This window comes from Sceloporus occidentalis, unplaced genomic scaffold (assembly GCF_023333645.1).
Source record: "Sceloporus occidentalis isolate IW3139 unplaced genomic scaffold, rSceOcc1.0.p SCAF_5, whole genome shotgun sequence".
In the NCBI taxonomy this organism is placed as follows: Eukaryota; Metazoa; Chordata; class Lepidosauria; order Squamata; family Phrynosomatidae; genus Sceloporus; species Sceloporus occidentalis.
The window spans coordinates 137,787,184-137,814,647 of NW_028316985.1; the positions used below are offsets into that span (position 1 = coordinate 137,787,184).

The 27,464-nt window shown below is 38.3% G+C and overlaps 1 protein-coding gene across 6 annotated transcripts in view; it reads right to left on the reverse strand.

Moving 5' to 3' along the window:
* Positions 1-27,464, reverse strand: part of RAPGEF2 (Rap guanine nucleotide exchange factor 2) — a 232,461-nt gene that overhangs the window by 150,837 nt on the left and 54,160 nt on the right. For all 6 annotated transcript variants that reach the window (XM_089525591.1, XM_089525587.1, XM_089525589.1 and 3 more), the window contains exon 2: positions 2,271-2,341. In XM_089525591.1, the coding sequence (XP_089381717.1) occupies positions 2,271-2,341 (71 nt within the window). The remainder of the gene's footprint in view (positions 1-2,270; positions 2,342-27,464) is intronic.

Consider the following 27,464-nt stretch of genomic DNA (forward strand, 5'->3'; position numbering starts at 1 on the left):
GTGGAACTAAAAATTAGATTTTGCCCAACTATTAGTTCTGATAGTTTTTTTGTAAGGTTTTTGAGCTATATGGCCATGCTCTAGAAGAGCTTATTCCTGACGTTTCAATAGCATCTGTGGCTGGCATCTTCAGGGAATGCTGGCATGGAAGTGAGTGGGGTATATATACTGTGTGACCCTTGGCTGAGAGGAAATGATCCTGGGTGGTTTTCATTTGAACTTGCTGGGTCTTGATTTTGGTGTTTTTCAGGACTGGTACCCAAATTTTGTTTACTTTAAGGGTTTCTTCTTTCCTATTGAAATTGTCTAGGTGTTTATGGATTTCAATGGCTTCCCCGACAGTTGTTGGCATGGTCCAGAATTTCAGGGTCAGGGGAGTTTCCCAGCAGACCATGGATCACTAATTAAATAGACATCCTGAGGCCTTGCAATTCAACAACAGACCAACATACAGAGTAACATATTAACTCACTTGCTCTATACAGAAGAGGAGGAGAAGACAAATTTCTGTGTATTTAACAGAGGTTAGTTTTTTAAAAATGTAAATTAAATTAAGAGACATTTATAAGTGCTTAATAGATTCTACTCCCAAAAGGTCTAACCTCTACAGAATGGTCTAATTGTAACTTTAAACACTTTACCCATAACCTACATTGAAACAAAAGAAGGAAAGATTCAACACCAGTTTCCATTTGGCACAGATACCCAATTTCTGTCCAACAGAAATTATTTATTTTCGGGAGTTTTTTTAGAAAATATTCTTTATTGATTAATTAAAACAAACAATTAAAAATGGCAAAATGTTACAGAAATTATTTCAATCATGTGTGCAAGTTTTCAGTACTGACATTTGACATTTCAGAACAGTATTAGAAAATCACAGTTGTTCATGTTTTCCCCAACACAATATTGTGAGTATGTAACACAAAAATATTATCTTTCCCTCTACCATTACATACTTAGTTCATAAAAGGTCAAAACATAAATGTATTTGTGCCCGTAAATGGGAGCCAGTAGTCACCTAATAATAGATGAGGTTGTATTTCTTCTGAAAGAAAATATTCACAACTTGAAGACTTGGATCTAGCTCTGTCCCACTGACACAGAATGCCTTGTACAGGTTGTGTGTGGTTCACCAATTATTATCAGTTATTTATGTTCATAACTACCCAACTGGGTTACTGAAATGTGGGATTCACTTGAAAGTTGGTCTAGAAACTAAAATTAGGGTAAAAAACAACTGTAAGGATGTTAAATGTGTGTGTGGGGGGGGGGGGGGGGGAGATAACTACCTGTTCCCTTCCAAGACTATTGTAAATATTCAAAACTTGCTTTTAAAACTCTGACCTACCTGAATGCAATTATCTTACAAAGTGCCTTCTCCTATGTTAATGGCCCAGTCCCTAAGATCAACTAACAATGCTCTCTCCCAGTGCCAATCTTGTATGAAATAAAGCCAGTGGTATCTATACAAGGGACTTTTCCAGTGGCAGAGACATTCTCCAAAAAAGGCTCACCTTTGCATCAAGACTGTCTTCTTCCAGACAAAATAGAACAAAATACACAAATCCCTTCCTATCTCCCTTTCACACCTTCCCACCACAAAGTCTGAGTCAGAATTTATACCTCTTCCTCATTCCCTTTCCATCTTCCCACCAGGAAGTCTAGCAAAATTTAAATCCCTTCCTGCCAATTGACCTCACAAGACTGCTACAAAGAGGCAGATAAGCAATAGAAAAATGGGGCAAGGAGGTGGATAGCCGGGAAAGGGAGTGAGGAAGGGGTTTGAATTCTGGCTGAGGCTTTGTGGTGGGACTGACTTCCATCAACCAAGAGGAAGACAGACAGCAGGACACTCCAAGCACTTGCTTCTTCCCCCTGGAAGCATGTCAGCTGCTGCTTCTGCCTTTTGAAAGAAAGACTAGAATCACTGCAAACAGAAAGAATGGGACCACTTCTTTGCCTGGCTACAGTCACTCACAAGTAATTCTAAATTTTAAATACTGAATTGAGCATCCACGTTTTTTGGTATCCACAGGGGATCCTGGAACCAAATTCCTAAGGATAAGAGGGCCAACTGTAACTATTTAAAAAATCAGGAGATATGGTATTGCCTTGGCACAGTCTTCATCTCCAATTCATACAGTTTTGCTTTAAGCAACAAAGCACTGTTTTTCACAATACACCATCCAAGTAAAGCAGCTCCTTTTGAGGCCTAATCATTTTGCCATCCTTAAAACAAAATGAAATGTTATCATTAAATAGTTTACCTGAGCTGGTGTTCTCTCAAATTAGACAAAGCTTCCATTCCATGTAAATAAGAATACACTATCTCCAAATCCTAAAAGAAAAGGAAACAAACATTAAACATGTATAATTAAAAGCACCACATAGAAACAGCAGAAACTCATTTAAAAGGCATACAAAAGTTTAAAAAGTAAATAAAATAGTTCCCCTGCTTACACATTAAAAGCCTTCTTAAACAAAAAGATCTTTGCCTGCCAGCGAAAGGAAAGCAAAGAGGAGGGCAGCCTAGCCTCCCAAGGGAGGGAGTTCGAGGGTGGAAGTAGCCACTGAGAAGGCTCTCACTCATGTCCTCACCAAGGGATGGAACCAAGCGATGGGTGATGATACCTAGGGAAAGACTTCCCCCTTAGATCTTAAAACTCTGGCAGATTCATATGGGAAGATACAGACTTTCAGATAGTCAAGACCTAAGCTAAATAAGGGTGAATAATCATGACCAGCCCTTTGAATTGAGCCCAGAAACAAATTGGTACGCAGTGAAGCTGTTTTAACAAGAGAGTTTTTATAATTCCCATATGCATATTATACAGACACAATCTCTAAAAACGAATTGAGGACTAGCTGTATATGCATAAAAGAGGCCAACAGCCCACTTCATAACATGTATAAATAGGTCTTATTAAAAGAGTATTACTGGAACTCTGGGAAAATTTCACAGTTCCATAAGACTGGATGTTCTTTCACATATTTTTCACCCCTGGACAAGAAGAGAAAACAAGATTTCTAACTAAAGGATTACACTGTTTACATATTATACTACTACTACTACACCCCATCACAAATCTTAAATGTATGTTACAAACTACAATGTTACTATCAATTGGGATTTAATTTCCAAATGTTATTCTCAACACTATTACCAAACCTATAATTTAACTGTAATGTAAGTGCCAGCCCTTCAAAGCTATCTTCGTCAGTAGCTGCTCTTACAAGTAACAAGGGGCAGGAAAAATGTGTTTATATCCTATGATAATCTGTTCTCTATATGTGCAAAGTTAAGACTCTTGAAAGAAAGTGTCCACTCTAGACACAGGAATGCTATGAAACAGATCAAAATTGTGCAAACATTTTTCAAGCTACTGCATCAAAGCTGCCATCATTCGTTATCAGGCAATCTGCACATTTGCTTTGAAGAAGGTGAGAGTTTCCAGAGAAACAGTCATGCTAATCTGGTGCACCAAACAAAACAAAACACAACACAACACAACACAACACAAAAGCCAGTAAGGTTTATGATACCTTAAACATCTTATTTAATGGAGAAGATTGAAGCAGATAATAAGCCACAAATGATTATCCCACAATTATTCTGTTTAATCATACAGGTGCAACACACACTGCAGAAATAATCCAGTTTGAGACCACTTTAACTGCCCTGGCTTAATGCTAGGAAATTCTGGGAACTGTAGTTTTGTGAGACATTTAGCCTTCTTTGTCAAAGAACTCTGGTGACACATTAAACTATAATTCCCAGGATTCCCTATCACTGAAGCAGAACGGTTAAAGCTAGAGCCAGGACAATTAACGTTTCAAACTGGATTATTTCTGTAGTGTGTTTTGAATGATAGACAGGTATAGTCTACTTGGAGGCCAGAGGTCTGCACACATCTCCCACAAGATCTGAAAGGGTTGCACCTGAAAACATCCCCCCCCCTTTTTTTTTAAACTTAAAAATCCCTTGTACCTTCTGGGTTTTAAAAAAGCCCCCCACCCCTGGTTAAAACAATCCATGGGAGAAAATGGGAAACTTTTCCCTACACCTCAAAAAGTCAGGAGATCTTTTATTGAAAAAATGAAATATTTGGTGTTGGGGCTGCAGGGGAAGCACTGAGGTCTTAGGGGGCATATGTGACCCAAGGGGATGACCCAAGAAATGCAACCATGGTAGAATACAATGTTGAAAACATATGGCAAATATTCTTTTCTCCCCTGGCAAAGTATAATTAAAACAATATCCATGGTGAGATGGGGGAAGCTAGCAATGCCCGTCCATGAAGGAAAAAAATAATCTCAAATCGGTAGATGGGCATTACATTTATCAGGACAACAAAAACATGCATAATTGTTTTATTCAATAACAAAAACACTATCTTTTTACCTGAGAGAAAACTTGTCTAGGAATCTCTAGGTCCTCCATGCAACTCTGTGGTCAATATCTGTCAGACATTGACCACAGAATTACGCTAGAGAAGCTACAGATGCCTAGTGGAATGTTCTCTCTAGGAATCTTTGGGTCCTAAAGTGCGACTTTTGATTACAGTTGACCATAAAGTTGCACTGGAGGACCTAGAGATTCCTAGAGAGAACATACTAATAAAATCTGTCAATAATCAAATCCACAAAATTCAAAGCCACAAATGTGGAGGGACGAGTGTACTCTCGGAAAGTTTTAGGGTAGGTAAAACAATGTGGCTGAGACCAATTTTTGCTTCTACTGTATTTTCTTCTGAAAATTGGCAGAACATAGGTCCTGAACATAACTCAAAAGTCTATTTCTGCTTTCATTTTTGTAGGGGACTTTGTTTTTTGATTTGTTTTTTATGGTTTTCAGTGTTTTATGGCTGGGTCAGGGTGTAAACTAAAACCACACCAGAGAGCATTTGGAGGCATGGGGGATTTTTCGACAGAAATCTAAGGACTTTGGGAGGCCCTCAGAAACTATTAAAAAAAAGATACTGCATGTCGCTTGTGGGACTCACTTTTCCCACTCCTAGCAATGCATTTCGTAGTAGTAATAATTGCTCCCCATATTTGAAAACATACTGGCTTCCTGAAACTCTCTCGCTCGCTCGCTCGCTCGCTCGCTCGCTCGCTCGCTCTCTGTCTTTCCTGTTTCAGCCAAAATTTTTGAATTGGCATACAGAGTCAAGATAAAGAGGTTGGTCTTTATATTACATTCAAGCTGCACTGATGTTTTTAGCCCTCTTTACCCATTTACCCTGGACTACATTTACAAATGGAGCAGCACACAAAATACGTTGAGAGAAGATGCACCTATAGAGAAAGAGAAACCGAGGCAGAAAAAGAAGGATGCTAAGAGAAGAGGCACTATAGAGAAAGAGAAGCCAAGGCAGAAAAAAGTGGACGTTGAGATAAGAGGAGCCTATAGAGAAAGAGAAGCGAAGGCAGAAAAAGGAGGACGTTGAGTTAAGAGACATCTATAGAGAAAGAGAAGCCAAGGCAGAAAAAGGAGGACGTTGAGATAAGAGACATCTATAGAGAAAGAGAAGCCAAGGCAGAAGAAGGAGGACACTGAGATAAGAGACAGCTATAGAGAAAGAAAAGCCAAGGCAGAAAAAGGAGGACATTGAGAGAAGAGACATCTATAGAGAAAGAGAAGCCAAGGCAGAAAAAGGAAGACGCTGAGATAAGAGTCATCTATAGAGAAAGAGAAGCCAAGGCAGAAAAAGGAGGACGCTGAGATAAGAGACACCTATTGAGAAAGAGAAGTCAAGGCAGAAAAAGGAGGACGTTGAGATAAGAGACAGCTATAGAGAAAGAGAAGCCAAGGCAGAAAAAGGAGGACGTTGAGAGAAGAGACATCTATAGAGAAAGAGAAACCAAGGCAGAAAAAGGAGGACGTTGAGATAAGAGACACCTATAGAGAAAGAGAAGCCAAGGCAGAAAAAGGAGGACGCTGAGATAAGAGACATCTATAGAGAAAGAGAAGCCAAGGCAGAAAAAGAAGGACTTTAAGAGGAGGCACCTACAGAGAAAGAGAAGCCAAGACAGAAAAAGGAGGACGTGGAGAGAAGAGGCATCTATAGAGAAAGAGAAGCCAAGGCAGAAGAAGGAGGAAACTGAGATAAGAGACAGCTATAGAGAAAGAGAAGCCAAGGCACAAAAAGGAGGAAACTGAGATAAGAGTCACTTATAGAGAAAAAGAAGCCAAGGCAGAAAAAGGAGGACGTTGAGATAAGAGGCATCCATAGAGAAAGAGAAGCCAAGGCAGAAAAAGGGGGACTTTGAGAGGAGGCACCTACAGAGAAAGAGAATCCAAGGCAGAAAAAGGAGGATGCGGAGAGAAGAGGCATCTATAGAGAAAGAAAAGCCAAGGCAGAAAAAGGAGGACTTTGAGAGGAGGCACCTACAGAGAAAGAGAAGCCAAGGCAGAAAAAGGAGGACGCGGAGAGAAGAGGCATCTATAGAGAAAGAGAAGCCAAGGCAGAAAAAGGAGGATACTGAGATAAGAGAAGACCTATAGGAGAGACTGTGGAGGAACAATAAATATCAATTGGAAAAGACAACAACAAAAAAAGTTAGAAAACAACCTATTGATAGGAAGACATTGATCCAAGAGGCGGCCTACAGAGGGGAGAGAAAGGAGGATATAGATTTAAGAGGCACCTTTTAGAAAATAACATTGAGAAAGATAAGAGATAAACTGAAAAAGACAAATAAAAAGAAAGGAGTCAAGGTATAGCAAGGAAGATATTGAGAAAAGAGGAGATTTTTAGAAAATAAACTTAGAAGGCTACTATAAGAGGTGGTGGCAATAGATTGAGAAATAAAATTCTCAAAAATGAATACAAGAAAAACTAAATTAGATTCGACCCAACAAAGGAGACCATCATGGGAAGCGAACTCCAAAACAGACCAAGCATCTGTATTAGAAGAATTAAAGGCAATGTACTGTGACATGAAAGAGGATATAAAAGCACTTAAAAGAGATATGAATGCTATGAGGAAGGAGATAAAACAGGAAATCTGTCAAGAAATAAGGTCAGAATTAAAGGTGATAAAGGAAGTATTAGGTAAGACAACAGAAGATATAAGACAAATGGAGGAGAATATAGAAAAAATCGATGACAAAACAAATAAAATTAATAAAAAAGTATTAGAAATAGAGAAAAATCATGAAAAAGATTTAGATGAAAGAGCGTTACAAGATCTGAAACAACGTGAAAATTGCATCAAAATTAGAGGATTAAGAGAGAAAGAGAATGAGGACCTATACGAATATTTAACACCATTGTTGGCTGACTATATGAATGTAGACTTGGATCAATTTAAATGGGAAATCAGTAAAATTTTCAGGATTAACTCCAAAATTGCACAACAAAGGAAACTGCCAAGGGACGTGATAATCTACTTTACTAGGAAAAAAACTAGGGACGAGATCATACAACTAAATTACGAACATAAACTAGAAGCAGACGGAGAGGAATTAATTATATATAAAGATATCCCAATTAGAATTGTAAAAAAAAGAATGGACTACAGACCCTTAGTCAATCTACTAAAGAGAAATAACATCAATTATAAATGGGAACGATTAGAGGGAGTGACATTTAGATACAATTCGGAGCTCTTCAGGATTACTTCAGTAATGAAAATGAAAGACTTCATCAAAAAGTACAAGAAGAACTTAGAGACAGAAACAGATACACTGCAAAAAGAGGAAGAAGAATCAGAAGACCCTGAGAATACATCTGAACCGGAAGTAAACGATCCCAGAAAAGAAGAAGAAGAAAAAGACCAGGAGGAAGAAGAAGAATAAAGTATAGAAAGCAAATTTAGAAGAAAAACAGATTAAAAGTAATAGACGAATAAATCGAAACAATGCAGAAAATAAAAATATTATCTTGGAATGTGAGGGGAATGAATTAAAAGAAAAATCCCCAAACAAAACTGGTTACGATACTCGGATTTAACAAAAGAAATACAGGATGACATAGAAATGAAGTCTCAGGAAGAACTTAAGGACTCAGGAATCTATTGTCATTGGTATTTATTAGACAGTTGAGGGAAAGGTGGAGAATGGATAAGAAACTGGTCGGAATTCAAAAGAAACGATCAGATTGGGAAGAAAATACTTTAAAAGGGAAAAAGAAACTAATCTCAAGGTATTACAAGATGATAATGGATTGGGAAACGGAAGACGAAATAATCAGACATTCAGTGGTGAGATGGGCTCAAAATATAGGGCATAATTTGGAATATAAAAAATGGGAAAATATTTGGACAAGAAGCATAAAACATACAGTTTGCCAGGAGCTCAAAGATAATGTTTATAAGATGATTTACAGGTGGCACTTGTCGTCACAAAAATTGTCATTCATGTATAAGAATAGCAATCCCCAATGTTGGAAATGCTTGGATAATGTTGGTTCTTATTTTCACATATGGTGGACATGTGATATTGCAAAAAAAATTTCGCTAGAGATTCACAAAATCTTAAATGTAAACATGAATATAAAAGGGTCTTTTTCACCAGAAATCTTTCTTTTGGGCATGTTAGACGATATTTTAGAAAAGCAACATGGTAAATTTCTCTTTTATTGTTTCTCTTGTGCTAGAATAGTTTATGCAAAATTTTGGAAAAAACGACAAGCTCCATCTGTAGACAAATGGCTTTCTAAACTGTATGAAATGGCTGAGATGGATAAGTTAACATGTTGGATGAGAGACAAAACTGAGGATTGTGTATATCAAGAATGGAAGGAATTTTATAAGTTTTTAGAGATAAGATGGAATAAGGTATTGATAACTAAAAAGACATAAATGGATTTGAATTATATAATAGCGCCTAATCTTGGTTACATAAAACTCTCTTTTACTAAAATATTTTAAATTCTTGATGGCAGAATGTTATGTATAGGAAGGATGGTATGCGTTATAGAGCTACTCTATAGATGTATATTTCTAGGTAAAGCGAAGTATATTAACAATGAAATTTTTTTGGATTCAACACAACATAAGGACAGATCCAGGTGAAGGAACTAAGAATGAGAACACTTCAAGATAAAACAAGATGGAAGAAAACTTCAGAACAAGCCTCAAGTAGTATTAGGAAGATCAATTTATGTTATATGTAGTTTTAATAATGACGTTTGTGTATGGGGGTGGTCTACTGTCAAATTTGTAATGTGTGAAATGTTTTGTTCTATGTGGAAAAGTTAAAAATAACAATTAAAAAGAAAAAAAGGGGGGGGAGAAAAAATACTGAAAAAGGATCAGGAATACACTTTCTCCACTGGGTTGAAGAAATACAAGGGTATACCAACATGCCTAATCTTCTTCCAACTTGAAGGTTTTTTAAAATACCTTAAGCAGGGATGTTTATAGAGGCAAAACCTTACAAAAATAATCTTACAGAGGAAATTGTATAATCAGCCACTTGGCTTTGATAATCTCTGATTATCATCTCTACACAACGATGGTAAATAAGATTTAGACAACTACTTAACAACTATGCACTATACAATATAATGAATAGAAGATAAATTTAGTTATCCAAAACTAATATGCTCTAAATTAGGGAGATGGGATCATGTAATCATCTGGATTATATTCGACTGCAACACATAGTGATCCTAGCCAGTGTCGCCAATGGTGAAAAACACTGTTCAGTCACACTAACATCTGGAGGATGGGATGATTCCCACCCCTGTTCTAAGCATTCTTGACAGGATTTCAGTTTCCACAAGGTGGCAGTCTGAACCATCTTATGTCTTTGGAAGACTCACAGAAAACAAATGTGTTAATCTGACAAATTTAATTCTGTCATATAGCTGTTTTCTTAATTTTATTTCATTTTTTATGAAAACAATGAAAAAGGCTGCTTAAACAACAATTTTTGGATTTTAAAAGTACTCTTCCATGATTTGGAGTACACTGTACATCTCCTCGGTATATTGTAAAGGCTGTGGAGGTGCTATTCAGTCATTTGTGTATTTCTTGCTCTGTTTGTTGTAAAGTTATTGAAGTGAGCTATTTGTTTAGTAATGAATTGAAATGCTGCAGTTATACCACATATTCCTTATTACTTTGCTTTCACTTAAATGTTTCATTTAAACATTTATTTATTGTTTAAATGAATGACAGTAACAACTGCTTGATTTCTAGGGAGAAGGGTTAAAATGAGAGACATTTTGCACAATTAATGTACAGAAATTTAATTCCCACTCTATCTGCTGCTTGATGTTTAATGAGTGATCTTAAATGATTGATGTTAAGTGAATTATGCCTGAATTGGTTTGCAATGATAATTCTGTTTTTATAGACTTCTGCTTTATTGCTGCTGTTATTTATTCTATTGTAAATCACACTGAGCACAATTGTATTATGGCATGAGAACATATAAATGCATTTTATTAATTCTACCACCTTGTGCACACAGATTTCTGTAATTGTTATCAATATAAATTGTTTCAATAGAAACACATGATATTAAATATCTTGCCTTTTCCCTCTAGATAGAATACTTATTTTTTATAACAAGGTCTTTTATTTTGTCATGAATTACACACCCATGCACACATATAGACTCTGTATGCACATGCAGCTACCTTACCCTTTGAACAGTCTCTAAACACAATTTATTAAATAATTAAGAGAAAGTCAGACTTTATTGCAAGCCTAATGTGTCAAATACTTAGAAAGAAGAAAATTGTGACTTGAATAGCATGTAATTGCAGTGGCCCTTTGGTATCCAGGAAACCCCATGGGTGCTCAAATATCATTATAGTAAAATGCTGTCCTTACATAAAATGGCAAAATCAAGGAGTAACATTTTGAATCTGTGGATGACTGAATACTTAGATACATAATTCGTAGATATAGAGGGCCAACTGTAATTCATGAAAAAGGAAGGCCCAGCTTAAAAGAAAAATATGTTCAAACCAAAAACAGATAATAAATTTCTCACCATCAAGATTCATACGCAACTGAACAGAGGGTTTGAACAAGATGAAAATCCTCAACTAGACTCCACAAAGAAATGCTTTTTTCAATGTAAAATGTTGGAAAACCTTGTCTATTAAGCAGGATAAAGATCTTCAATTTTCTTAAAATTGATTTGTGTGTGTAAAAGGAGAATGCACTGTCACTAGGTAATTATTACTCTAGAAAAGCTTACAGTTTGCTATCCCTTTAAAAAAAAGTTAAAACACATTCAGTAACTCCTTGTTTAAGCACATCTGGGGTAAAACTGGTGCAAAATCTTTCTCTATATGAGACAAGGGCAGTATTTCTCAACAAGTTCATCACAGATGATAAATGCACTCCTTCAGGCAATCAGCTGCATATTACACCACAGTGTAAACAACAGACTATGGTGCGTTACAGACTGCCGAGAAGCGGCGGTCTGCCGCTGCCGCCAGTTGCAGTATCCGGGAACTGCAGCAGCCAAACGGCGCAGTTCCCGGACGCTGCCAAGAAGGAGCGCGAAAATCGCGCTCCTTCTTGCGGCCTGGAAGAGATGCCGCGAGGCGCTAGTCACGCACTCGCGGCGTCACTTCCACTGCGCGCCGTGTGGACGCACAGCGTCCACTACGTCAAAATGGCGGCGGCCGTGTGGAACGGCCGCCGCCATTTGTTACGGATTCTGTCCGTAATAGGAGTAGGGGCGTCTAGAAGAGACGCCCCTTTTTCAAACTGGGACCAGTGTTGCCAATTTTGCAACTTTCACACGAAAACGGTGACTTTTCAGAGCTTTTCGTGTGATTTCCGTGCCCTCCTCTATTTCAGTGCATTTTCGGCGACTTTCAGCTCCAGCCTGAAAGCTGCCTGCAGCATGCAACCAACCCTTTGGATTGTAACAGTTTCAGCCAATCAGAAAGAGGGCTGAAGAAAAAACACACTCTCTCTCTCTCTCCAACGACTCCCTTTGAGAGCCAGAAGTTCAGAACGGAGCAAAGAGCAAACCAACCAACTCTGGAATCACACTAACAGTTTTTTTCAGCCAATCAGAGAGAGAGGAGGACAGTGATTGATTGCCCCCCCCCCCTCAGGCATTCAGGCTCCGCTCCAGGCAAAGCGGCTGCTGGAGAGAGAGAGAGGCAGGCATTGGGCAAGCAACCAACCCAGGCACAAAGTGTTGCCCAGGAGGAGTGAGGGATTTGGCTGGCTTAATCCCAATTGCCTTGAATTTCCAAGTAAGCCATAAGTTTTAAGGCACACAATCACAAAGGCAATAGTTGATAATGGTATCATGGGTTGATGTTGGGACTACTGTGTGTGCCTGAGAGTGACATTTGAATTTCTGAATTCCTGAGCTTGGGCAGAGTGCCCCAAGCCTACCTCTCAGGGTTGTTGTTGTACTGTGAGGAGGACCATTTGGGTCGATGGGAGGAAAATCTAGTAGGGAAAAAGTAGAAGAATGGAGGAGAAAAAGAGGTGGAAAGGTGCTTCTGAGCATGGGCAGAGCACCTGGGTAGAATAATCAGGGATGTGTTTATCTCCATCTTCCCTCCCTTCCATGGGCTGCCCTACTAGTTAGTTGTGTGATGTGAATGTGATGTCCCTGAGACTGTGTGTGTGTGTTAGTGATTAAATATGCCTCTGAGCATGGGCAGAGCACCTGGTAAGTTGGCATCCCTGCTCTGTCTTCCAAGAAGTTTGTTTTGTGGATCTCTTTTTCGTTCTCTTTTCCATTGCCATCCATACTGCAGAAATAATCCAGTTTGGCACTGCTTCTAACTGCAAGGCTCCCTGCGATGATGGGATTCTGGGCACAACAAACCACCAAGCCCAGAATTTCATGCATGGAGCCCTGGCTGCCGGTAAAAGCAGTGTCTCATGTCACAACAAACTACAATTCCCAGGATTCCCTGGTTGAACAAGGGAATTGCCTGCACACTTCCATATCACAGCCCCAGAGAATGAGTCTACAGGATTCAGTGTTGCCAATTTAAGTCCAGTTCTTAAGCTGCATTTGGATTTGATAATGATAATAATGATAATAATAATAATGGTGATGATGATAGAGAGATCTTGTAGCACCTTTGAGACTCACTGAAAGAAAAGTTGGCAGCATGAGCTTTCCTAGACTTAAGAGTATTTCCTCAGATGCATGGGAATTGTAGTTCATTGTGGCACCAGAGCTCTTTCTCACAAAACTACAATTCCCAGGGTTCTCTAGCACTGAGCCAGGGCAGTTAAAGCAGTCTTAAACTGGTTTATTTCTTCTGTGTGTCTTGGACCCAACTCAGGCTGCATCTTCACTCCAGACTCCAGAGACAATCCAGTTTCATACTGTTTTTACTGCCATGGCCCAGTGCTATGAAATCCTGGGAATTGTAGTTTGTTGTCACACCAGAGTTTGCTGAGAGAGAAGGTTAAATGTCTCAGAAAACTAGAATTCCCAGGATTCCCTAGCACTGAGCCATGGCAATTAAAAGGGTGTCAAACTGGATTTATTTCTGCAGTGCGGTTGCATCCGAACACATTTCTATTTGGCACAAAGCTTCCTGAACCCCCTTCATGTCAAAATAAATATCTTAAAAGGACTGAAAGATTCTTTGTTTGGTTCAATGGTGATTTTGAGAGTTGAAATAAGTTACAATTATTTTTATTCAATTATATTTACGTTTATTTGCAAAACATCCGCCATTTGAACATTATGGGAATTTTCTGGGAATTGTGACTGAAAATTCAGTGTGATGTGAGGGGATTCAGCGGGTTTTGGACAAGCATTTCCGGGAATTATCTCCGAGGCTTGTTGGCAACACTGACTGGGACGTCCTGAGGATGTCCGAAATGGCGGTCTGTAACCCGCCTATAGCAGGCTTTTTTCTCCCGCCTTAAAGTTATGGAAATAACAATGTGTAAAAAACCTGTCTAGAAGGGATTTTACTTGTCCACAATAATGTGAAATTATATTCATCTGTAGTAATGATTTACTTCATGCTGTTGGCTTGCACATTTATCAGTACAGGAAGAAGTTCACAAAAGGCCAACATTTACAGTTGCTGTTGTGGGGCCTTCAAGTCATTTCTGACTTATGGCGATGCTAAGGTTTTTCTTGGCACAATTTGTTCAGGGGGGCACTGCCTTCCTCTGAAGCTCAGAGAGTGTGACTTGCCCAATGTCACCCAATGAGTTTCCATGGCCAAGCAGAGATTCAAACTTTTGTCTCCAGGGTTCTAATCCAATACTCATAATCAAATAATGCACTATATCTAACCACTTTGAGTAAGAGAGAGAGCAAATTTTGGTCAGTTGTCTTGAAATAGTCTACATATGCACTGCAGGATTAATCCAGGTTCACCTGGCTTTCACTGTCCTGGCTGAGTACTATGGAATTCTGGGAATTTTAGTTTGTTGTTGCACCAGAGCTCACTGACAGAGAAATCTAAATGTCTCAGAAAACTACAAATCCCAGAATTCCATAACATGTGAGTTAACGCAGCATCAAACTGAATTATTTCTGCAGTGTGTATACAGTGTGTATATAGTGTTAGCTGAATTAATTCACATCTAGACATCAAAATCTTATAACTAATGCAATCTCAAGCAAAAGAGAAATCATACATATTATTTGAGTATCTCTAAAGAGTGCACGGTGTGTGCAAAAAAGGACAGGGAAACCAAAACAGGTCTGTGGTACACCAGTCCACTGTAATAGGGGCGGACGAGGTGTGGCCAATGTACTGCATTTGGCCTCCCAAATCTACTTTTGCAGACTCTGGGCTTTTTCCAACCCATACTTCTACTACAAGTACATAAAACTATCAGAAAAAACATGTTGCCTGCTACTCCTGCAAGTTTCCAAATGTAATTTGGCCATTGGACCAACCAAACTTGTCTTTCTCTCCTCTGTAATGAAATACTATCCTTCAAACCTGGATACTACTGCTTTCCATTCATGGTATAGGAGCTCCAGCTGTAAGTGATTCTGTCCAAAAATTACATATAGTAAAAAGCTTCTATTTAAGATAAACAACAGCTAAGAGTGTGCTAAACATCAGCAAAGTGGAACTGTATTCATTAGTCACCAACTTGACTAATTAGTCTCCCTAAATTGACATTTCATATAACAGTGAGAAAAGTGGTGATACAGTTACAACAGGTTTTTAAACTATCTATAAATTAAAAAGATGGCAATAGCCTTTTGGTGTGGATCTTAAACAATCCCAAAAAGTAAAATGAACATACATAACGGTGAGCACATTTTTCATTTTTCTGAATCAATCTTTAGACTACATTCCTATATAAACGTATATGAAGTTATCACTAAATGGGAGTTACTTCTGAACATACAGTCATAGCAATGCGTTATTGAACTTTTTGAACAATCATTACAAAACATCTTTGTTTAAGGAATACAACTGAAAAGATGTTGATTTTAGTTATTTAACAGGCTATTTGCTCATAGTAAGTAGTGTTAACTACCTTTGTGTATCAACCTTGAACTATGAAGGTTGAACTATGAACTATGAACAAGTATGAAGAAAAGCTTACATGGCATCCTCAGATGTTTTTATAAGAAACACAGTAGCCAAATCTACTGAAAATACATTTCAGAAAAATTTCTAAGGGAAAAAATTCAACCATTGCAGAACAACTACACGATCTCAGATACAGGCACATAGCTTTTTAAAATGTATCTTTCTAGTCAGGTGAAAAACTCCTGTGCCACCTGGTAGTAAGAGATACTCAAAGTCATTGGCCATTCCACAAAAATGACTGCTGTAGAACCTGGAATTAATAGTGGATTGCAGTATGGATTGTCTAAGTCACATTCATTTGCTCTCAGAGAAGGCACAGATTGCATACTTATAACTATCATTCTTCAAGTGAACATCTCTGAATTCACCCTGCACTGTGCAGACGCAGGATAACATACTTGTGTGAGTTCACAATGACCACAAAGATGAATTAGAGTAAATATTGGTATTTTCAGTGTGGGTAACAAATTTCAGTGTGTGAAATACAGCATAGGTATGTGACAGTTTCACCAATCGCAACATCAACTGTTGCTTTTACTAGACTGATCTTGTAACCTGAAAGTAGGCTCTTCAGATGTTCTTAGACATGCATAACACAACATAGTTTCAACACAGTGTCAACTGATACATAATTCAGAAAATCAGATAAAAGCAGAGAGTATTTGACAGACGCTATGCATGATAGTTCTGGATTTTGGCACACACCAAGAACATTGTGTGATTGGCCACAATGATCTCTGACTAGAGGATGTTAAACAGAGGAACTGGCACACAGGCTGAAAAGCACCAGGATTACTACATTCTTTAGGTTAATCTTATTAGCCACCACCTCTTGTAAGGTAGACTACTTTTCTGAATTGAGAATGAACCTCTGTTGTAATCGCTTACTGCATCTACTTACATATGATAGTGCATAATCTGGCACAGGATGTGTTTTAAAAAGAATGTATTTCCATTCCTGACATTCCTGCTCTTCACTACTAAAAATAAACGAGAAACATGGCAAAAGTTCAGAAACCACATAATAAGCATAAGTAGGACCATCATGGAAAACAATTTCAGGTCCTGAACTTGTCCTTTATGTATTAGTACTATGTCCAGTTTATATGATTCATGGTTGAGTTTCTGTGTTGATTTCGGCTTGCCAAAGCAATCTGATTTCTTTAACACTTCTGTATGTGTATGTGCCTTCAAGTTGCCCATTGATGTATGGTGAGTCAGTTAATTTCAGTTTTCTTAAACAAAGAAGACTAAGAGATGGTCTTGAAAGTTCCTTTTTCTGAAATATAGCCTACAACACCTGGTATTCACTAGCAGTCTCCCATCCAAGTACTAACCAGAGCTGATCCTGCTTAGCTTCCAAGATCAGATAGGATCTGGTGTCTTTAGTGTCTTTATGCCACATTATTATTATTATTATTATTATCATCATCATCATCATCATCATCATCATTATGCTTTACACATGTAACAATGCAAATGTGAAAAGCAACAAAAAGACAAGTCTGTGCCCCCAAAATCAAAATATGACATTACAAAAGCAATAGAAAGTACAAGAAGATAGTGACAAAATAGAACAATTTACATTAGTCAGATTTCCGGGGGAAGGAGCTTCTTGGGTTCACTGTTTTTATTTGCAAATGACACGAAGTATAATTAATTCTGTGCAAATCTGCACAATAGGATGTAGACACCTTAAACTCATATGATATTTAGTTAGCAGGAACATGCATTTCTGGTTTTAAGAGATTTGTTACTCTTGGGGTCAAGTTCTTGAGTTCAAGCAGATTCCTCACAATCTTTTTAAAAGGCTACATTTATTTTCTAGATTTTCAAGGTGATTCCATGACTTAAGCTAATATATTCTGATCTCAGAGAATTAAGGGACAGCAAAGGAGGGTGTTGCAGTGGGAGGGTACAGATTTTTCTGAAGGCTATTAAAAGGGATTTAAGAAATTGGTAAGTATTATGAGCTCTCTGCAAAGAAAGCACAAGTAGTGTAATAGCAATTGATGATATTCTGCTGTATTTACATAAATTAACCACCCAGTACCATTAAAAATCCAAAGAGCAGATTCTCTTTGTGCAGCATGGAAAAATATTCATAAGGTACAGGCCCATGATTAGTGATGCTGTAGAATTTTTGAGGTTCCATGTATTCATTATATTTTACTTCTTATTTGTCTGTTTATTATGCTACCTTACCCAAACAAAGGAAATCTCTGCCACAAGAAAATGTACAATGCATCTGAAATAAGCTAAATAGAATCAGCTCTGGTTAGTATTCGGATAAGAGACCACCAATGACTACCAAGTGCTGTAAGACATATTTCAGAGGAAGGAACTGGGGAAGTCACCTCTTAGGTATTTCTTGCCTAATAAAACCCTAAGGCATTCATGGGATCACCATAAGCACAAACACACAGGAAAGACAAACTGTCTGAATAAATTGTTGTTTTAATATATCATAAGTGATAATCTTATGGCAAATCAAGTTACACAAAGTGCACTTTATGTCCTTAAATAACCAAGTGAGTTTCAATCTGCAAATTTCCTGTAAGAGATGTTCCAGGTTCCCCCTTTCCAAATACCAAGAATATAATCTCTTTGTTTTAGAAATAACCTTTTCCCTGATTAAAGCTCATATTGCCAACTGCACAAAAAGCCTATTTCCTACTGCACATTTGATTTTCATACTGCACAAAATGTGTTCAGGTGGATATTTAAAAAAATGCCTCCATCTCCCAATACCAGACTTCTAGAACCAGATCAAGGGAGGATTTGCAATGGACCAGATGGTAACAGAGAGATGGCCTGAGACTCCCCAGTCCTGCTTTAAGCACAAGGCAAAGATAATTAAAGATAGATGTTTCATGTACCTAATTACAACCTACCTGTAGCATACTAGGACAATTGTCTTAGGAAAATCCTACAAATAACTAATGTAAAAGACTTGAAAATAAATTGACAATATTTAATAAATCTTTCTGAAGAAGCTTGGAGATTTATGACCAAAGAATGTATTATTTTAATGTATATGCACTAAGCTATAAATCATTTTCATCAGATAAAACACCATTTTTATGAGGGCCATAATTTTGTTTCTATTTTACTACTGTATTTTAATTGTTAACTTTAACAGAAATGATTTTTTATAATTATACTAACTGTAGCCCAAAACACACTGCAGAAATAATCTAGTATGCTTGGGTATTCTGGGAACTGTAGTTTTGTGAAACATGTAGCCTTCTTCGTCAGAGAACTCTGGTACCACAATAAACTACAATTCCCAGGATTCCCTATCACTGAGCCAGGGCAGTAAAAATGATCTCAAACTGGATTGTTTGTGGACCTGTCATAGATAAATGGCTTTTTGGAAATATGGATATAGATATATATTTTTCCAAGGTATTGAAGGCTGAATCCATGGGTGCAGATTCGTGGACATGAAGGGGTGACTTTATAGCAGATTAATGAAATCAGCTTATAAAAATATAAGGAATTTACTCAACCTTCTCTCCTTTAGTAACAAGTTGAGACTTTCTTTCCCAGTCAACATACCACAATTCACTTTACTCAAAAGATAGAGTCTCCCTTGATTTCTACCACAATCTGCTTTTGCCTTGTAGATACACTCTTCAGTGTCCTATTTTAATAGCTTGTTTCTATTATCCTGGTCCTCCTGGCCTTTCTTCACATCTGAGTATCCAGATCTCTGGAAGCTAATATCCCTTGTATCCTAACAGTATGCAGAAAGATTGGTTTAGGGTGTCCATCAGGAGCCCCTTTGGGCACATCACATTATGAATTATGCAGTGAACACAAAACTCAGTTCAGATACAATTTGGAAAATTGTATTTCACCTTAGACCAAATCAGCACCTGCCTTATTCAACTCAGATGCAAATTAAAATCTTAGGCCCTTTTGGGCGGTCTCAGGCCGCTGCCGGTTGCAGCGTGGAGGAGCCGCAGCAGCCAAACCACGCGACTCCTACGCGCTGCAAAAAAGGAGCACGAAAATCGCGCTCCTTCCGGCAACCCGGAAGAGACGTCGCAAGTGCCAAAGCGCGCACTCGCGATGTCTCCTGGGTTGGGTCGTGCGGATGCAGAGCGTCCGCTACGTCAAGATGGCGGCGCCCATCTGTATAGGGCGCCGCTATCTTGACGTAGCGGTTACGCACGAGGGGCAAAGCGCGTCCTGAAGCGCCGCCCCTCGCACGTAATCACGGCGCAAGGACGGCGCCTCCTAGGCCCATCTGTAACGCGCCTTAGTTTAGAGATCCAAATGTTCACATCTCCCACCAACTAACCAAGAACTGAGTATAATGGTGCATCAAACACTGGATCATTCAACAGTCCTCTCCCAAAGCAATGGGATTGGAAAGTGCCTGTAGAATAATTCATTGCGATTAGAAACTGGATCTCTCTCTCCCAACATTTCTATCCTCTAGTGGTATTCTTATAGAAACCTTGGGGAGAAGGCCAGAAGTGGTGCCACACAGAGTAGAAGGGAGCCAGTGTTCTTTAGAAGTGCTTTTCCTGAGACAGACTAAGGGGCTGTGCAAACAGCCCTGAAGGGGTGGCCTCCAGCTGCCCTTTTTTCAGCCAGATTAGGGGCGCGGCTCCTTTTTGCGCCCTGGAAAGGGCGCAATAGCTGCGGCGCCATGGCTATATGGCGCTCCTTTGACACTACATCATGCAGACTCAGCACTGGAGCACCGCGACACATTGTGTCATGTGGTGCGATGCGTGGCATCATGGTGTTCTGGGGCAGAGGCGGAGCATGTGTCATGCAGATGCTATGCACCGACACCACCCCCAGGCCGGCCCAAAGTGCCGGTCTGCACAGGGCCTATGCCCTCATTTTTCACAACTCTACTCAGAGAAGGAGGTGGTTTCTTTTTTGACAAGAGTACTTTGACAAGGATACAGTACTTATATTGACCCATGGATATGTTGACCAAGGTTTGGGGGACAATTTTTTGACTAAAATTTTTACACTTATAGATGTGTGTGTACAGTAGGTTTTGAGATGGTTCCAGATTTCAACGTTTGCAGTGAACACTCTTATGCCTTCAGACTGCTTGCTAGGCTTTCAAAGAAAACAGCATACATTATTTCATCTTTCACAGGGTAGTATTTTATATAGAATCCCAACTCTTGTGTATAGCTTGACTCATAAAATGACATTTCATTAAAATAACAAACAGACTTTATTTACTATTCTAATCATTTTCCAAAAAGAATTATTCACCTCTGATAAAATATAGTAAGGCGACTCCTTCCATAGTTAGCAGAAAACATCCTGAGATACTATAACTCTTATAGTGGCTCAAGACTCATCAAGAACATTCAGGAAAAGACCACAGTTGAAAATATTTATTTTCTTTTATTATTTAGACTTCATAGCGCAGAGACATTATAAACAATTTTAAAAATCAATATAAACATAGACATTATGAATTAAAATATATGCAAACCCTTAATACAGGTCATTTGATCAAACCTGTGCCTCCAAGTCTCAACATCATCTAGCGTTGCCTATTGACTTATGGTAACCCATGTGAATTGCATAGGGTTTTCTTAGGGAAGGAATACTCAGAGATGGTTTTGCCAGTTCCTTTCTCTGAAATAGAGCCTACAGCGCCTGGTATTCATTGGCAGACTTCAATTCAAGTACTAACCAGGGCTGATCTTAGCTTAGCTAAGCTTAGTTTCCAAGATCAGACAGGATCTGGTGCCTTTAGGCCCCAACATCATTTTGGATGTCATTTATGTGGCCTAAATAAAAAGCACACTACTGCTACATATCCTAGATTTTCGGTTGTTGTTGTTAAACATCACCAGTGCTTCAACTAATCTTTTTTCTTCACTAAACTCAGCAAAACATCTAAATTTAATCTCCAGATTTGGTGATATAAAGATCACTGTGTTACCCTATGTTCTCCCTCTAAACCAGCTCAGGAATCAGGATGCTTCAACCAAAGCAATGCACACATTTCTGAGTTACAGCCAATGTTTTTGTCTACAGGGAGAAGAGCTATGTAAACTGACACTTTTACATCTCTTTTCTTCAAGTTTTAAAATAAACTGGTATAAAAAGGGGGAGCCTGGATTGAAAAAGCCTCTGATCACGCTGGGATAAACAAAATGTGTATGGATCTCCAAAATCAAATCATAAAGAACAGGAACAAAATCTGGGACTTTCTGGTCTTTTTAATCAATCTCAATAGACCCTAAATCTCTGCAACCTCCATCTTATAAATCAAAGTGCAGGCCTGTGAGAACAATACCTGTAATGCACTGTTTCTATCTAACTCAATGAACACACCTCATGGATGAAACCAGAAAGAGTTTATTGAAAAAGATCAGCACAGTAGCACATCCTTTGCCAGATCTGGGTTAACAAGGTAAGTTTCACTTCTATACCCTCTCCAGACTCATCTCCCCCCTCCCTTCAAATTTCATTCTCAAGGAGTGCAAAGTGTGAGGCACCCCATGACCTTGGTTCACATGCAACAATTCCCCACAGCTGCTCACACTCAGGATCCGAACGTGGCTACAGCATAGAAAAGCAGGCCCAACTTTCACGTGGCAGAAGGAACTATATGAGGAGTGACTCTGACAATAGCCACAATATGAGGGCAGATTTTTGAACTTTGTGTTTCCTCCCAAAAATCCTATACAATAGGCTCTTGTTATCTACTGGAGTTTGGCTCTAGGAACCCAGACAGATACCAAAATCCATGGATGCTCAAGTCCCATTAAATACAATGGTGTAGTAAAATGGTGTCCCTTACACAAAATGGCAAAAATCAAGGTCTATTTTTTGGAATTCATACATTTTTGGAATATTTTCAAGCTTAAATCCATGTATAAAGAATCAGTGGATATGGAGGGCCAATTGTCTTTTGTTTCATCAGCTAGCCTTATGAAGTAGATTATTGCACACGAAATCTGTGCCGAATCTGTGTCGAGGTACATGTGGGTTTTAACCATCAGCAACAGATCTTACCATGTTGCTGCATGCCTGGGATTTTCCTATTCATGAAAAAGCTATGGGAGAAGCCCAGGTTGGATACAGGCTGCCTACTGCTGGAGAACGAAGCAGTAAGATCCGTTGCTGATTATTACAACTCGCATGTAACCCAGTGCTGATCTGGCCTGGATTTTGCGTGTGATAACCTCCAAAGGGTACTCAAATATTTGCCACATTTGTGACCTGTCGTTGGTGGTGTTTGCCTTTGTCTCCCTCTGAGGCTGAAACAGTGTGACTTGGCTAAGGTCACTTTGTAGGTGTTCATAGCCAAGCAGGGATTCAAACCCTCATCTACAGAGTTCTAGTACAACACTCAAACCACTACAATATAGTTACATTAAGTAATTTTTTCATTGAAGTATATTTGCAGTAAACCACTGCATTAACCTATAGTGTAAAATACAAATAAAATGATATGCAAATGCCTATTTTTCTTGAATTCACGTTTCATATTTTTATTAAAAGCCATTTAATCACATCTGCAGCACAACTACTCAAATGAAGCAGTACAAAGACTTAATGATCCACCCACACAAGTAGGTTTTAAGTACTTGGGTTCAAATCAACAAAATTTATGCAACATATGCTGCTGCTAAAGCTTTTAACAGAATAAAGAGAAGAAAACAAGACATCCAAGATTACAATGATGCCATAAGGAAAAGACAAATGGGAAAGAGGCTACATGGAAAATTAGAGCCTGTCACCTCTTTCATTCGGAGGGGGGAAGTGAACAGAAAATTACAGGGTGCACCTATGTGCCTCAGTTGCCTGGTTTGCAGACACTGTTGGAAGTAATACAATTAAAGGACTCAACGTACAATGTTAACAATATGGAGTGTGAAATTCATTCTCACACCACATTATGTTTTAACTACAAATTGGAATTTTGCATTACAAAATTCATCTTCAGTCAATTCACTACTAGACAGATAATGTCTAGATAATTGAAAAGCAAGACAAAAATCAAAGCATAAATTTAGTCCAAAATATTTGGGGATCCTAGACCTAAAGGCACCAGATCCTGTCTGATCATGGAATGTAAGCTGGTTAGTACATGAATGGGAAACCAGCAATGAATACCACATGCTGTAGGCTATATTTCAGAGGCAGAAACTGGCAGACAATTTCTGAGTTTTCCTTGCTACGAAAATCCTATGAAATTCATGGGATCAACATGAGTCAACTTGAAGGCACATACATACATACATACATACATACACAAGCACATTAACCATAACAAAATAAGAAATTTTAATGAAACCAATTACAAGAATTGAAATCACAAGCAAAAGTAGATAGCAGAAGAAGTTTTAAATAAAACGGTTAATATTTTGTTCCTATGTGGGTTTGTTTCCTTATCAACCACTAGCCAACTTGACAACTTAAAACTTTAAAAATATTTTCAGAAAACTTAAAGACTTTCTACACTTTGGTAACAACTAATTAATCGTGTGTTGGGAAATCTTTGGCTTAAATCCAATTTTTAGTCCCAACTACAGCAGACCAACTGAATCAACTACTAAACAGCATGTTAACAGTTATGCAAACCATTGCTTAATTGGGTCAACTTTAGTTTAAACTAATTGGGCTGAAGCTTTTTGCCTATCAGCCTTCAACTGCTTGATGGCTTCACTGTTCATAGCTAATGTTAAGGAACTGTGGAAAATGTAGTCCAAAATATCCAGGGGGCCAAAGTCTCTTCACTCCTGCATTATAGTGAAATATTTCTACATAATAAACAACCGAGAGAAGAAATTTGCATCAAGTTTTAACCTTCCTTAAATTTTAGTTTAATAAGTTCATAACGTTGCCATGGTCTAATAAAACTGTTATTGCTTATATTCTTCCAGAGAGTTAGACTTTGCTGGCTATAAATTCTTTGAAACAGAAAAGGCAATTGAAATCCACAAACACCTGGACAACTTAAATGGGAAAGGAGAAATGTTGAAAGTAAACAAAATCTGTCTACCCATCCTGAAGAACACCAAAATCAAGACTCAATTCATGCAAATGAACATCACCCAGGGTCAGCGGGTTTCCCCAAGACAATAGGTTGCTAATTAAATACACACACATCCACCTCCCATAGCCTCCCACCTTGAGGCCTTGCCACTCAAGAACAGACCAACACACAGATTAACATGTAAATCACTTCCTCCCAACCAAGGGTCACACACACCACAAACCTCCATGCCACCACCCTCTGAAGATGCCATCCACAGATGCAGGCAAAACATCAGGAATAAATTCTTCTACAACAGGGCCACATAACCTGGAAAACTCACAGAAAACTGAATAATTTTTTTAGAGAAAATGTAGTGCATTCTGGAAATAGCACATTAATAACTTTAATATATATACACAACAACTACAGCATGTGGACACTCTGAGGCACAAAAATGTTCATATTGTAATCATATGCATGACAGCCATTGTGGAGTTGAAGTCTGAGTATTGGATGACGACTCTGGAGACCTGGGTTTGATTCCCAGATCAACCATGAAAGCCACTGGGTGACCTTGGGAAAGTCACACTCTCTCAGCCTCAGGGGAAAGCAATGGAAACACTCCACTGAACAAGTCTTGCCAAGAAAACCCTATGAGAGGGTCATCTCAGGGGCTGAATAGGAAGCCCGTTTGAGCCCACTTGGGGCTGGCTTGGAGGCATGGCGTTTAGATGTGCCACACTCCCAAGCTACATGCCAGCCAGCATCTCTCCCACTTGGGCGTTTGGTGCTTAGATGCCACTTTCCCCAGAGCTGGCTTTTGCAGAGGAAAGGCTGGCTCTATGGGGGAAGGGGCAGCTTTTTCACCCCAAAAAGAAGCTGATTTTTTCCACTCCTTTTTGGGTGGAATCTGGCTGGATCGGGGCCAGGCATCTGGGGATGCCACAACAATCACATGTATACTTGTATACAAATAGGTCCTGAATTCAATGGTATTTACTGATGAGTAAACACGCATGAGATTTTATATGTTAAAATAGTTTCATTAGTAATTGGAAATATTAAGAGAGAAGAAACCTCTAATTCATTATAAAACATGTTGACTGCAGCTATTATAAAAATAGTTTTTTTCCAAAGTAGCTCACATGTAGTCAATAGGTCATAACCTTTTTCCAGTAGTCTGCTTTCAGATAAACCAGTGTGTCACAATGGGCATGACATATAAAAATCAATATGCATTCAGTGGAAAACAAGGATCTGCTTTTTCATACAGCACATATGTTAACAAATGTCTGTATTAGACAACAGTGTTCTCAGTGAGTATGTATAATGAAAGTTAGAGCATTTATTACTATGACCTATCACATTAAAAAAGCTGTCTAGAAAGCTGTTAAGAATGTTTTACCATCTGTAACGTATCTAGCTCCTTGGAACTATTTCCAATTCTAACCTCTGAATCCTAAGTAAAACAATAATCCTTTCAACTAAAAACAAGCCACAAGTTGCCCTAATTATTAACCAATCCTACAATGAGCTCAAATGACAGTGTATAATTCATGCAATCAAAAGACTTGAGAATTAATCTGTTTAACAGGGGGGGTCTCTATAAAAAAAAAATTAGGACAAAGATTGCTATGACTAGATTCTGAATCAGATAAGAGATGAAGAAAGATCAACAAGAAAGAATATCTATGACAGTAAATGTCATTTTATAGCAGCACATCTTCTAATGAACAAGTTATTGTTTTCGATGTCAATTTAAGAATCCATTTTTAAGCATACTCACTTATAATGGCAGAAATATAAATAATGTAAAACAAATTTAAGCATTACCCGATATATCAGCAGTGACAGAAAAAGAAAAGAAAACTGATGTTGTCGAAGAGGCAAGAAAGCATATTAATTATTTTCTAGAAAGAGTCCCAAAATATAGAAGGGATCTACATTAATTTTAAAAAATAAGAGAAAGCACAAAGCATTTATTTCATTAGCCTGATTTTGTCTCAGTTTTCATGGAGATATTTGCTACGGTTATCTGGCCAAAAGAATTCTTCAGGCCAATTTTCCAGGAAAGAGACATAAAGGAGAGGCACAGGGCACCTGAGTCCATTTTCTTCTTATGAAAGATTTACAATGTCTTGTTAAAGATTTCATAGCTTCTGTCAACAAATGATTTCTACTTATTTAAAGTCGCACAGGCCATTTACTTTGGTATTGTCTAGACAGCTGGGATAAAAAGGAGAATTGGAATGCTTAAAGTTAGGGCAATGTCACATGACATGATTAATTTCAGTGGCTGCATAAGATATGCACATGTTTGTATGTGACAGCTGCACAAGATGAATCCACTGCAGTTATACATGTGAAGACATATCCACAGTTGATTTCAAACTCTGGAAAATCAGTGCAAAATAACTTTGCAGCACATATTTCTGCAAACCTCTTCTACACAAAATTTACTGTATCTGAATATTTTAATATCCCATTTGTTAAGAAAAAAATCTCAAAATAGCTTCCAACATCATATGTGGAAGAACTTAGAATTAACAATTAGAGGGAAGCGCAAAATTAACCAGATGAATCAAAATCCCTATTAAGAACAATTTAAAAACAATGGGCAATGGGCAATGTCAGAATTCAGTAAAACTCTTTCTAGAATGAATTTCAAAGCCAGAGCACTACCACAGAGACAACTGTATCCCTCACCATCATTCACCTCTTTACTGGTATGTATGGCAAACACTTGAACAATCACCAACACACATTTTCATCTCTCATTGACAGGTATTTTATTAATTTCATTATTAGTACAGAATAAGAAGAAAATGCAATGTACAAACCTCTTAATTCAAACATACTTCACCAGTGCTCTCTGGAGCACACACATTTCAACACTCTATTGAGAAACCTGAAAAGGCCAAATCTTATCTTTTGCTCTCCAGTTGGTTCCCAATTCTGTAATTGCAGAATCATTTAGGAGCCAGACATAGCCTCCACATGAT